The sequence below is a fragment of the Anomalospiza imberbis genome, chromosome 6 (genome assembly GCF_031753505.1).
Source record: "Anomalospiza imberbis isolate Cuckoo-Finch-1a 21T00152 chromosome 6, ASM3175350v1, whole genome shotgun sequence".
NCBI lineage: Eukaryota > Metazoa > Chordata > Aves > Passeriformes > Viduidae > Anomalospiza > Anomalospiza imberbis.
The window spans coordinates 44904996-44919559 of NC_089686.1; the positions used below are offsets into that span (position 1 = coordinate 44904996).

General features: G+C 38.8%; 1 protein-coding gene across 2 annotated transcripts in view; it reads left to right on the forward strand.

Annotated features, from left to right (window-relative positions):
* Window positions 1-14564, forward strand: part of LRRC56 (leucine rich repeat containing 56) — a 59517-nt gene that overhangs the window by 18800 nt on the left and 26153 nt on the right. For both annotated transcript variants that reach the window (XM_068193824.1, XM_068193823.1), the window contains exons 4-5: window positions 2245-2332; window positions 9107-9167. In XM_068193824.1, coding sequence (XP_068049925.1) covers window positions 2245-2332; window positions 9107-9167 — 149 coding nt within the window. The remainder of the gene's footprint in view (window positions 1-2244; window positions 2333-9106; window positions 9168-14564) is intronic.

Genomic DNA, 14564 nt, shown 5'->3' on the forward strand with positions numbered 1-14564 from the left:
GGAGAAAAGGACAAAAAAAGGAGCAAAGACTCCTTGGGCTATCAGGACCTTTTTGCTACTCAACTGACAAAGTGTGTGACCCTAAGCTTATTACTTGTTCTGAGACTTTTTCCTGTTCTGATGTAGGCTCTTAAAACTGTTTTGATGGCGAGCAGGGAGGTATTTTTCAGAAGCTTCTTCCTTTAATGACAGTGAGCTTGTATCCAAATCCAGCACTCTGAGTGCATGGTTTTATGCCAGGACATCAGCTAGCTCTCATTTCACACATAATCTCGTGCTACGTGACAGACAGTGTCATCTGCTGAAAAGGGTTACTGCAAAATGTGTCTTGCCATGAGAGATCTTGTGCTCACTTGGAGGGAGAAAGCTGTCTGTAGCTGTTAAGTTTGCTGCCTTTGCAAGAGCAAAACAAATTTTGTGGTGGCTGCATGTGGGGATAGAGTCTTAGAAGCTTTCTGATGTTCAGGCTGTTTAAAATCACAGTTTAAAAAAAGTTTAAAAATAAAATTAAAAAAATAATTTTAAACATAATGCTTTAAAAATAGTTCAAAAGCAGTTGAAGATATTGGATAATTCTGTTTCTTAGGAATGCAAGTCAGGAATGCAAAGGGGGACAGCTTTTCAAGGAATGCTCAGCTTTTTCTGGAAACCATGTGCTTTTGGATTGCCATCTCAGTTACACTCAGACTGGTTTAAGTCCTTTGTAAGAGGATGTGGAACATCGGCGGAAGTTGCAGTCACTTGTGCACAATAAAGATGTTACCTAATGAGCAGGAATGTTGCAACCACCATTTTTTCGTTGCAAAATTAACTGGATATTCTTGTGGGTTTTTTTCTTCCCAAAATTCATAAGCAGAGGTCGTCCTACACATTCCCTTCTAATGAATATTTTTTCCCTTATTAAAAAAACCTAAAGAATGTTGTAGCTTTTTAATAATGAGAAAATTTGTCTCCTCTCTGTGGTGGTTACTGAATGACTTTCTGCCTTCACCTTAAGTAAAGGCCCAAAAGGTTGGTGACAATACTTTCAACCCCTGCTCTTGGTTGCATCATTGAGGAGGTAACTCTGAATGCCAGGGTCAGACATTTCTTTGAAGTGGACATGTTCAGCCCCACACCCTAACTCTTTTGACATAGAAAGGTGAAAATTTAGAAGTTTCATCAACAATTTCAGGCAGTTAGCGTGACAAATAAACCTTGCTTCTCATTTCTCAAGGATTGTTTCAGACTCCTCCATGAACCACTAACCCTTGAAGAACAAAGGATATGGTTCTTCTGGTGTGCTCTGTTGAATTCATGGAACTAGGCTAATGCAAAGGAGGTGGTGGGATATGCACTGTGAATGAGGGAAACTGGGGAGAGTGAAGCTGGATCTTAGCAGGAAGAAATAGGGCATGAGAGCAGTGGTAGTGTGAGATTGCTTCAGCTCCTTGTGGAGTTGCAGCTTGGCATCTTAGGATTTCACAGCCTTGCTGTGAGTTTCACTGGCAGTCTTAGAGCTTCCCTCTATCCTCTGTGTATAGCTTCTGCTTGTTTTGTTCCTCCTGCTTACCTCTGTCATGACAAAATGTACATGTATTTATCAACACAGACTTTAGGATGTTAGGGAAGATTAGGAAAGAGTCTGCATTCACACACACATCCTTGCTTAATGCAATGGTTCATCCAATTACTACAATTTTGTAAAAACAATGAAGTATTTGGAAGGCCTCTATTTGCATTGCCTAGATACTTTCAAAGAAATTAATAGTTCTTGTAATTAGTGTAGTCTAGAGATTGAGCTAAAATCATATTTCTTTATATTGTTTTGGGTTCAAAGGTAAACAGTGTGTTTTGTTGAGTTTTACTACCAGCAACTGTTGAATTACAGATGATGTTTAAAGTTAACACTTTCTATCTGCTGAGGATTAGTGCAAGACTTGTGCAAATCTTAAAGCATGGACATACTGTTTAAATGAAACTAGCTGGCATGTAGGTCTGTTGTTGGTTTGCAGCTTGAATGCAACCCTGAGCCTTGACTCTTTAAGCAATGTATAAGTTTTGGGAGACTACAATATTTTGGGGCTACAAGGAAGAAAGAGCTTGGAATACTACATTCATTTCAATGTGACTGCACATCTAGCCATGTTGACCTGAAATATATGTTGATAAAACACTGTTTGAAAATCTTTCTACACCTTTTTGCTGCTGTGACATCTGGTTTATTGCATGAGAGTTCACATATATTTCTGCTTATCTTTACAGAAAATTTTGGCAGGGGTAGATGATCTGCAGCAAGTGAAGGCCCTAGAGATGCGAGTGGACACCAGAGAGATCAGCTTGGGGAACTTTGGTAAGAAAACACTTTCTTTTCTGCTCATCATCTTGAATTTTCCTTTATAGTGTCTTGTCTGGGGATTCACTAACTAACAGCCAGTGAAAAGTATTGCCCTTCTCAAGAGTTCTTGAAACAGGATCTCCTTGTACCTCACACTCTTTGATCTCTGTCTTCTTGTGTGAGGCTCTGAATAGGACTGGAAATTCTGGCAATGGGATGAGTGACATGACTTCTGTCTAAAGCCAATTAGTTTGGACAATTTTTTCTTGTATGATATGCTAGGCCCTAAATGAGCATTTACTCTTGTCTTTAGAGAAACAGGAGCCAAAGGTCAGCTTCTCTCCACTGTGAGATTTCCCTGTGACTGAGGAATTGCTAGTGGTATCAGGTGGCTTAGGCTTCCAGCAGCTTGTCTTTGCACCTGGCCTCGCTGAGCTGTGCTGGAAAATGAGCTGCAGGCAGGTCCTGTAGATACATCATTTTGATGAGCCCCAAGCAGCCCTAACGCTTGTCATTCTTTTTATGTCATCATCACTGAACCAGGGAAGTGAGAAGTACCAAAGGAATTCCCTCTGTAGCAGAGTTAACACTGAGAATATAAAGCCTTAGTTTTTTTTTCCAGTACTAGCAGTCATTTTGTCATGTGGATTCCTGCCACACCCAAGTCTGCCTTCTGCTACATTGAAGCTGAGTAACTACTGCAGGGTAATCTTTTCTGTGCTGAAAAGGAGTCATATCCCCAAAACTGTGTACAGGTGCTTTCAGACAAGCAGTTAATTTTTTGTATGCAAATGACTACTGTAACAGCTGGCTAGCTTTAATGGGTCTTTTGATGTCTGTTTGTCAAGAATGGTTGAGCAAGAACAGTGAAAGGGGCTTTTGTTTTTGTATATATAGCCCCTTTGTATTGGTTATTCTGTTATTTCATAAATAAGTCTCTTTCTCATAGGCACTTGATAATTTAAGGTAAGTTACACCCATTTCTTTCAGAGATCATAATCTATTCAATCATGTTTCAACTAATCCAGTTGATAAGGAAATCTCATTATGCCATTTCTATAATGCTCAAAAGTGGTGCTCCCATTCCTATGCCATTTTACATTAGCTGTGACAGACTAGCAAAATGTTTCACCTTCATTACTCTCTACTTCTCTTTCCTTTCCATTACTGGAATAAATCCCTACTCCTACCCATGGCTAGGCTTTTGCAACCTTTACAGAATACAGAACACTATGTCCATGATGCAAATAATTTTCATCTTGTTTATCTCCCACTGTTCACACCAAGATTTGGACCTTGAGGGCCATAAAAACCAGCATCTGCAGGTCCCCACTGCTTTTAAGAATAACAGAACATCAAGACCATTCTGAATTTCCTTCTATTCTTTTTTTAAGGTGCATTTCTGAGTTTTCTTCCTGTGAAAATCTCTTTGCAAATGTCAGCAGGTGGCTAGGGCAGAAAGTTTACTTTAGTTTCTTTCAATTTTTTTCACATGGCAGATGATTTTAGGCACATGGACTAAGGCCTAAATGTTTAGAGGTTTTGCAGAGCAGTTTGCACCTCCTCTGTGAATGCTGCAAGCAAGACTGCTGTTGAAGATGTTGGGCTCATTGCTTGCTCCCTGCCGGCTGCCTGCTCCTAGAACTGTGCTGCTGACCTGGTCTGTGGTCACAGGGGTCTGGAGAAATAGCCTGAGGAAAACAGTAGGGTCAGAAGCAGACCAGCTGGAATGACAAATATTCTAGTGCGACAGGATGTAAAGTTTTCCCCCATTAGGACAGTCAAGCAATAAGAGTATCCAGAGAGGTATGGAGACTTCATCCTGGTATGTTTTCAAGTGGGTGAAGACCTGAGCACCCTGATCTCACAGACAACCTGGCTCTGAGCAGGATGCTGGGCTTGAGACCTCCAACTGATCCCTCCAGCCTGGACTACTCTGTAATTTGGTGTTGCTTTTGCATTTCAAACCTGGCTAATAAGCTTTCTTTATACACATATTAAACCACTTCACCTTGCTCTCACTGTATTCCTTAGTTGTGGAAGGTGGGTAAGAACATCTTTATCATCAGCAAATTGTTTGAATGATCAGTCCATACTCAGTAAACAATGCTTTTTGGACTGGTTTTATGTGTAAAGATAAAATAGGCCAGGCAAGGTCTTAAGTGCCCAGGTGAAAGTGTTTAAAGCTACGAGACTACACATAACTCGAAGTCACCTGGAACCTTGCAGCACTCAAATCCCAAATTTACACCACAGTTTTCACTTGAAAAACATTTCAAGGTTTACAGAGTGTAACACAAACACTCAGGGCCTAAAGATTTCCAGAGTGATTTAAAACTTGTTGCTTGATGTTTTTCTCGAGACCACTCTATTTTGGGATGTGCTAAACTTTAAAGCACCGTCCTGTTAACCTTGCCCAGTTTGTCAGGTCTGCCTCTACAAAATGGCATGACATGGTAGGGAGGAATAGTTACTTTTCTTAGGGACAAAGTGTGGACTAAAGCATGAAAAGACTGATATTGAAATATTTTCATGTGATCAGTTTTTAAATTAAGGAAAGGTTTCATGCCAGAGCTTAAATCTGAATAATTGCCGGGCTTGGGGTAATTGCTGAATTCTCTAGCTGTTTTCAGTGCACCTTGCTGAGTGACAGATGAAGCACTGAATGCCTTGGCAAGTCTTGTATCCAGCTTTGCATATCTTGGAGTTGATGTCTGTGCTCCTCAGCTGCATGTAGACCTCAGTTTATGTTCAGAGGGACCATTTCCTTTTCATTAGCTTATCCCTTCAGTTTTGATTGCTGACAGGTATGGAATTTCATTTATGACCAGCTCACAGAAATTCCTGTTGAAAATAATGGTGGGATAGAGTCATTTAAGACACTACATAGTCCTCTTATTTCTAAGTAATTTTAATAGCTCCAAATCAAGTTACCCACAGTGCTGTTCGCTGGTCCTTATTGAATTGTTGCCTGCTGGTGACCAGACTAAGTTGATTACATGTCTGGAGATTGCCACTTCCCTTGCAGGCATTTTATCGAGGCAAAGCTCTGCCAAGGGTTCAGAAGTAGCCATGTGCTATTTCTCACACAGGGCCATCGTCTCTCTTTCCTCTTGCCCTGCTTGTTGGTACTCTGCCTGCAGAGCTGGGACTCCTTTGCTGGCAGCCAGCATGGCAGCAGCAGGTGCTTGCATGGCCAGGGAGCAGCAGAGAGGCTGGAGGAGCGAGTCTGGCACAGGTGTTGCTGCCCAGGACGCTCTTGGCTTAGCTGGTGCTGACAAACTCGCTGAGCAAGGCTTGAACAAGCCCCACAGCAGGGCTTGGGCAGGGTCTCCAGGAGTCGTGAGTCGGTACTGCGGCAGCGTGCTTTTGTGAAGCCCTGCACCGACGTGTTTCCTGTGAGATCCCCATGTCAGGTAGCTTGACTGCAGCTGCCTTGGGTTTGCCTGAAAGGGCTGTGGTCTCACCTCCAGTTGTACTGCCCAGTTCATCCCAGAAATGTGCAAAATAATGCGTGTGTAGAAATAGGATCAAAGTGATGTATCTTACTTGATCAAACACAGCTCAAATGAACTAAATAGACTCTTAAATTTGCATATCAAGTTGCTCTTGCTAGAAGAGCACAGCCTGTTTTCATATGCCTGTTTTGTGTTGTAGGACCAACAAAGCACAGTGGTTGCCTGATGCCAATGCAAGCAATTGTCAGTAATTTTTTTTGTTTGTTTTTCACTAGTCCATATTCCAAAAGACACAAGTCAAGCCATGATGATATTTTGTTAACAATAGAAAAACAAAGATATATGATGCTACTTAAAGATTACTTTATACTGTAAACAGCAAGTGTTAGAAGTGTTGTAACTTGTAGAATATCATAAAACCGGCATTTGGGCTGCTTTCTCTTTGCTCCTACTCAGTTGTCTAAATGTCACCAGCTGTACCAAGGCACCTTGGAAAGACATCTACACTGCTACCCTGCCTGTGAAGTGTGAAGTGCAGTACTTCGGGCAGTGTTGTTGAGTGTGTCTATCACTTTTTTTCACATAACTTGCACTTTGACTTCTTTCTGCCCTTTCATTTAGTTTTGTTCCACTGGTAGAGGAGAATAGTTTAACACTAGTATGTTGTTGGTGGTTAGTAATTTCAGAGTCATGTAACAAAACTGGTCTTTAGTGAAAGGGAATCATAGACAGATGAGATAACACTGCTTGTCATTCTGAATTCTCAGCCTTGTCCTGCAATCATCAGCATTTCTGTAGACAATTCTTATTTTTAAAAATCAAAATTACACAAAGGAAGGTAGTTTCAGGATAAGGAATCTACTACTTGTACTTCTAAAATTAATATTAGAAAATAATACTGTTGTACTTTAGAGCATTTTTATATGTTAGTATCATGTGTCTTTGCTCTGAGGAAATATGCCATGAGGGTTAGAATTAAGAAAATTAGAAATACACTGTTACATTGGGATAAGTATTTTGTCCACCTTCATTTTATAATTTTCTCTTCCTAATTTAAACTTCTGGCCTCTAATCTATTTATAAGTATTTGGGACTCTAAAAATCAGCACAATTAATGGAATAATGAATTCTTAGCACCAAAGAACAATTACATATTGATATAAAACTTACAGGAGGGAAGAACGTATTCCAGACTTGCAGGAATACATTGCAGAATATCACTGGCAGAATCTTACACCACCACACATTGTATAATTCTATTTCAAGCCAGTAAACCACACATTAAAGTGTAACACTGTACAGCTTCCCAGGGATAGATTGCACCAAAGTGCAAAAAAAATCTGAGATGGAGGATCAAGTTACAATAATGAGCTAACCAGATGTGAAAATTGTATTATCAGCCTGTCACTCGGCCTCTTTGGATCATTTCATAGTTGCTTCTTTCCTGACCCAACCCTAAATGCATTCAGTGAAAAGCTTTTTCTTGAGCAAGTCTCTCCATTTCTCTTGACTCCTCATTCAAATCTTGTGCTTAACACTAGTCCTTAAAACTCCTTTTCTTTGCAATGCTTTGCAACACCCTTTGCTTGGTAACCCTTTTACATCTCTGACTGAATCACTGGCACTATCACTCCGTTTTGAGCTGGGACTGGGGAGGCTACTGAATCCCTCTCATTTTTTCCTTTAAGACATCAGGGCATGACATTTAATCTCTCCATCCCTGTCAGAAATAGGATAGAAATTTTTCAGAGTCTAGATATGTTTTTTTGGGTGGGGGGGAGGAATTTCTTAGGCCATGATTTATATATTTATATCTGAGGGAGTCTTTGCTCAGTAGCTAGTATGACTGCTGTGGGTAATTAACAGAGATCCTAATATTTCCTCTGCCAGGACTCCAAATTATTTTGTTGCCATATATACATATAAAACTTGTTTGACATGAGAAAACATACCCAGCAGGACAAGGATTGTATGTTCTAATTTGTTCTTAAATTTGGGGATTGTGGAAAGTGCTTGAAAAACAAGGTTAAAAAATTGCACAATGTGTTTTGAATTTTTTGTATTTTCAAAAGTGCTTTGAAGAGACATGAACTTAAATACTTGCAGTACAACAGGAAGATCAATATGTGCATTATGATCACTCCAAAATAACATGAGATGTAGATAATGCTTCTATTAAAACATGATTTATTAAAATGTTTTTGACATAAATGCTCTTGTTCTCTTTGGGGAATGAACAACATGACCTCCTTTCTTTGCTTTTGAGATCCCACTCCCCTTTCTATTTTTTTTATCATTTGCAAAGGACTTGACTGGTATCCTTCTGGACATTGGTAAATCACCCTTGCCAGACAGTGATTACTCAGAGAACTCATGAAAATATTTGCTGAGAACACATTTTAATGTTTCAGCAATGATGCAAATTGTCTAAAATTGGTATTACTTCTACATGGTTGCATGTTATACTGGAGGATGCTCACCAGTCTTGAGTAAACTCTGCTAGTGGGAATGGGTAAACATTTGCTACTGTCCATAAGAAATGGTTACTGGGACTTGAGCTTATGTCCAAATTATTCTGCAGCTCGGGGGGACTTGGTGTATGATTTTGGTTCAGAGATACCTTTAGAGTGAATCAAAGAGGCAAATGTCTCTCAGGGATACAAAAAAAAGCAGTAATTAAAGTAACAACAAGAGAATACTGAAGGTTTTATAGGTATAAAACTTGTACAATTCAATGGTAAACAATTGTATCCAGAAAATTAAAAAAAAGCAATGCTTTGCAAAATGTAGCTTATAGGGGACCTGTGACCTATAAAAAAAGTTGTTGTGACAATGGATCATTATGTGTTTGCTGTTTGATTCAAAGTTATATTTTGAAGAAGTGTTTCTTGGCTATGTATCCAGTAAGTCCATCATTACTTGCCATTAAACAGGTCATGGAATGCTATACTCTAAAGTATCCCTTAGCTCTGCAGAGTATCACTCAGTTAAAAGTCCATCGGGATGGAAATCAGACCAAAGAAAACAGTCACACATCAAGCCAGTTTCTTTTGCTGTCTGTCCGGCAAGGTGCCATATCAGAATTTCCAGTGAGGGGTTCAAAAATTGTAATTGGGCAGTCATGCAGACAATACATATATGCTTCAAAAATGCAAAGGATTAAATAGTTTTTGAGTGAAATAATCTCATTGATTTTCTTAGAAGAAGTACAGCACAGGCCTGCCAGAAACAGCTAAGGAGTACTTGTAAAATTAGATCCTTCAACTTGTAATTGTCAGAATTTTCCTTTAATTCCAGGTCCTCAAAGTGATTCTTTATTCTGTTCCCGCAGGTGTGCATCTGCCTAATTTGAGAGAACTGAAGTTGAACAATAGCTTGCTTGTATCTGTGAGGTAAGAAATTAATGATTCTATGAAATAAATATAAAGAATAACAGCCATCAATTTTATTTAAGTGATAAAATCTTCATTTGTGCTGCTTTCATTCTTTCCATTTCTCCATGCTGTGATAATGGATTAGGTCATGAATATATGCTCCACTACCACAGAAGTTTAAGGATGGGACCTGATCTGGAATAAATCAGTGTAGCTGAAATGGTGCCAATGAATTAGCCCTAGTTTGCCACCAGGGAAGTTCCTGTTGTGCTGAAGTCCACGGAAATTTGTTGCACATTTGAAAGGAGCTAAAAGTTCCCCTCTTATCTATGTCTAGGTGCTTGGATTTCAGTGTTTCAGCCTTTGGGCTTTTACTGTGCACAGTAGCCTGTTCTGTACAGGTCAGACCAGTTCCTCAGCTGATGAAAATCACTTTGGCTTTACTGAAGTCAATGCAATCACGTTTATGAGAGCTGCTGTGAAGCCTGCGTGTCCCTGGCTTGCTGAGCTCCATGAAAACATCATGTTTTCTCCCAGATAGCTGGGGGGAGTTGGTTGGTTGGAAAGGTAGAAGTGAAAACCATCACAATCAGGAGGCAGAGCTGTCTTCTCTCTCCTGTGCTGATATCTGTATGACCCTTGCTAATTAATGCAAAAGAGAAAAATACAGTTCATATCAGAAAAGGGCTGTGTAAAAGGCCCTGTTTTAAATAGGTCTGCTCTCCGGCTTTGCATGGGTATCTGCTAAAGTCACGGGGCAAAAAGTAGTGGGTTTGCCAGTTCTTTTTAAGAGAACATGTTTCGTTATAAGAAATGGCAATAAATTCTTCTGGGTCTCTCTAAAGTGTATAATGAACTTCATTTGATATACTTTGATTTTATTTACCCTTGTTCTGGTGCTGATATGAAGTATCTGCAGTCTAAATTTTGTTTTTCTTTCCTTCTAGTCCATAACATGTAAAACTGGTGACTCTACATTGCTGCAATTATTTTAATAGCAACCGACAGTTGTCATAAACATTAAATTGCTCGATTATTTTAATGGAGGAGTAACTAGTGGGTGAAAAAAATTTAGATTTTGACAACATTAAGAGATATTTGATTAAAAAGAAAAAATATAAAAAGTGGTTTTTAGTTTGATCAAAAGTCCACATTCTCTTAAAATGTGTCAGCAGAAAACCTTTTGATCTGCTCTGTTGGTGCTGAATATGAGAATGCTGTTCAGGAAAACTAAACTGCTTGACTCATGGTTGTAGCAGTATTTTGCACCTCTGTATTCTGAGACTCTAATTTCTGTCATGAAAAGTTCTGGCAAACCATTTTCTTTGACCTGACACCCTTGTGGACCTTGACGCAGGTAATGCTTGGTCTCAAGTTGAGTTTTGATTTGATCTACTCTAATGTAAATATGTTTGGGCTTGGATATCAAGTCTAATATTGTGATGATTCCCAGGCACTCCAGCCCCAGGAGAAACTACCTGCTGCTCCTTCTGTGTGGCAGTTAAATGTAATTGTCAGGGAATAGGTAAAGGAGGAAGAAGATTTTTATTGGCTCTCCCAGACGTGAACTCAGTCTGTAGAGTTACAGCAGTAGCTTTGCTTTATTAATTCCTATCTTTGACAATCTGTCATTGATAAACAGAGAACATTTAAGGGCACATCCCATGCAAGCGCAGCCTTGTACGTGAACTTTATTTTTGTATGTCTGCATCATGTCAATTTAATGCCCATTAGAGCAGCATTGCTGCCACAGCAGCAGTGATGCCTGCTATACCTATTGTAACACAGCTGCTCCCATTCCAGAGGCTGCTGCCATTTACTCCAAAATTCAGAATCTTATTTTTGAATTAATCTTGTTGAATTTGAATTCTGTCCAAAAAGTGATTATTTTGTTTTATTCAACCAAACCTTTACAAATGGGGCTTTTGAGGATGACAGAAAAAAATGTTCTTCCTTCTTACTGAAAATAATTCCCACAGATTTTGCCAGCCATAAGGTCAGAATCATTGTGGTTGTAATTTGAAAATGGGCAGCAGAAAATAGGAAATGTCTTGTGAGGACCAACTGGAAGATTGGTTTTATTTACTGAAAAGAAGGCAAGGAAAGAAAAGCAGAAAAAATAAGGTGTTTTGTATATACTTAGGATGCTAAAAGCAGACATTATTTTAATTCTATTTGATGCTATAAAAGCATATTCTCGTGAATCATTATGAAGAAAAGGCTGTCAGTGTACATGCATGAGTGGGTAATAGGATGGGAGACTTTGTGTTTTGTCACTTTATTTTTGTTCCATCTTGTATTGCATAGTAGGATTACCTTATTATTTTGGGATGAAATGGAAATAAAACTTTTTTTTTTTTTTTTTTTTTTTGAAAATCAAAGAAGAATTGGCTTGGTAGATGTCAAAATGAAGGTTTATCATCCTGACTTTAGTTACTGATTTTTTTTTTGAGGTATTTATTCCTGTCAACCTCACGTAAGAACTGAAGATGTGAGGATGCTGAGGTGTGCATTGCCTGCACTGTTCAGTGGAAATCAAAGGAGTCCCATTCTGGCAGTGAGGAATCAAAGTGTTCTTGTATTACACTTTTCGATGGGAGTGCAAGGCTTGCTAGGTCAGTGAGTTTGGATATTGGCTTCTCCTGGTAGCTCCTCAAGAAGTTGTGATTCCTTTGATGGAGAATGTGTTTGAGCTACCTTACTTGTAAATTCATGGTCCTTCCCCAGTCCTCCTAAAGCTTGCATTACTTTTGAACACTTGAAACTTTGAAAGGATACCATTATCAACCATTTAATTTAATCAAAAAGGAAAATATATCCAAGTTTATTTGCACATAATCAATCTCAGTGGTTGAAAGGGAATTTCTTTCTTGGCTGTTTCTGGGTTTTGGTTTTCTACTGACCCTTTGCAAAAGGGAATGGCTCTGGAAAATCCAGTGTACCGTGAAAAGAAAATAGTTCATATTGTTGTTAATTTTCTAAATCACAATAACTTAATTATATCCTTGTTTGGTGACCTTCACACATTTGCTAGCAACTGAGAAATTCTAGATTTATGAACTGATAATTGAGGATGAAAAGTCAAGCCTATTCTGAAGAGTGCCTGCTCAAATTTGCTGGTTTTAGGGGATTTTTTGGTTTTTTTTATGGTTTGTTTTTTTTTTTTTCTGGTATTTTTGTGGGTTTTGTTTATTTGTTTGTCTTGGGTTTTGTTTGTTTTGTTTGGGATTGGGTTTTTTTTGTCTGTTTGCAGTTTTTTTGTGATGGCCATGGTCCTCATTTTTGAAATGCTTCCAGTAGAAGAACTATATTCCAAGGCCCATGAATTACTACTTCTGCTTTGGCATGTAGCCTGTGTATTTTTTTAAATCAGATTGCTTTTATTCTCAATTCAGGGATGAATGAAAAGATCTGTTTAAAAATGTTTAGATAGATATCTTTATGAAAGGGCTTTTAAATCAGATAGGGGAATCTTGGGACCTGGTTCCCATAAGTTTCCAGAAGAAGCTGTTTCAGCAGCTGAAGTTCATTTCCTCCCATTCAGCACCACACACTGTAGCCAGCAGGAGAGTGACCTACTCTCAGGGCTTCTCAAGCATCTGCTTCTAACAGAGAGAAGCTGTCATATTTTAAGTGAGATGAAATGCAGAGACTGCAAAGTGTGGGGACAAAAGTGGGTATGGAGGATATAGGGAAAGGAAAGTAGATTCTCTTCATCCAGATTGAGTTAACATTTCATTGCTGCAGTTCTCCAACTGGTCTTGCACTATTGCAGAAGCATCCCCCAGAACGAGAGGGAAATAATCCTGGTCTGTTTCAGTCACTAAAATCCTCAGGAGCTTCAAATGAACAAGGTGCAGAGTACATTCAAAGTCAACAATTCTTATGCTTTTATGAGCATTAGGCTTTTGGTTTGTGTTTTTAACACCAGCTCCCAGAGACAAGACTAGCAGTACAGGAGTCTCTGTATTCACAGTTTGAAATGTTTTGTGCCCTCTTGGCTGTGGAAAAAAAGTAGCTGTAAATGTGAACCAAGTGATTTGAGTAAACATTTTGCTGATCGTTTTATGACTTTAAGAAACCAGAGCCAAACTAATTCTTTCTTAATTCAGGATAAGGGCTCTAAAGTGATGTTTAAAAATATTTTTGAGACTTCAGTCAGGATCTTTAGGTATTTTAACTTAGCAATAAACCTCTTTTTTACCCAAGAAAGAGTTTAAGGAAATAAAATACCTTGTGTTTTTAAAGCCACAAGAAGTTTGCCTTCAGTGGCATTGCTCACAAGCTAAAAATTAAACATTGGTCTAATTGCTTTGCTGGATCTGGATCAAGTTACACTATCTTGTATAAGACTGAGCCATGACACTGATCACCCCAAAATTTGATGTACTGTTGATAATGTATCTAGGCACCAACTATTTCCTGGATAGTTTTCACTCAAACAAGAGGAACATGGGGGCATCATTCCCCTAAATATGCCTTTTTTCCTTGTCATTTTTACCTATTCTTTTCCTGTCTCTTTATTTATATTCTCGGGTTTTTTTCCCTCCCTTTTCTTCTGCTTGTCATTTCTAATCTTTGGCAATTACTGGATTACTGTGTTTATTGTATAGTAATGTGTACAGAGGTACACAGATATCACATGTAAAAGCAACGGGGTTTGTGCAACAAGGATCAGCATTGCTGTTATGATATTTACAATCTCCAAACCATTTCTAAAATCAATTCAGTTTGCATTGCAGGTGCATATGTTTGTCAACAGATGATGTATTTGTGTTATAGCAGTTTCTTACTGTGTTTAGCGAGGAATCAGGATGCAGTCGGAGAACCACTGCTCTGATTTGGTCAGGGTGAATCCCTTCATAGCCTTGTTCCAGCACCCAGAGCATCACTGTTTCCTTTCCTATTCACATTTCAGGATGGGGAAAGCATTTCATTTCAGATGCAGGCTAGTTTCTGTGGGAAGTGGTCCTGTTAATTCTTTTGTGTAGCTGGACTGAAAGTCCTTCAGCAGTTAAAGTTACTATGAAGTCTATCTTAAGAACATGTTCTTTGAGGACTTTGAGTGCTTTCCAGGAGTGAGGAAAACATTTAAATGGAATCTTAATCACTGTATTAATGAGTCTTCTCTGTATTAGTGCCTGCAGATCCCTGGGCGTATTACAAACCTGGGCAAAATTGCTGTGACCTCAAGTTTTATTTAGCATTGATGGTTTTAAGTATATTCATATTATTGATAAAAAGTAATGATTTTGGAACAGAAATATGGCATCTTTTAGTTGAGTGGATTATTTTCAGAAAAGCACAATCAGCCTGTCTGCCTTTGGCCCTAGGGAAATCTGATTGCTTTGACCACTTATCTGTCCTGGGTAGACCTCTGGTTTAATTTCACCAGGTCAGGTGCCCAAAGAAGAA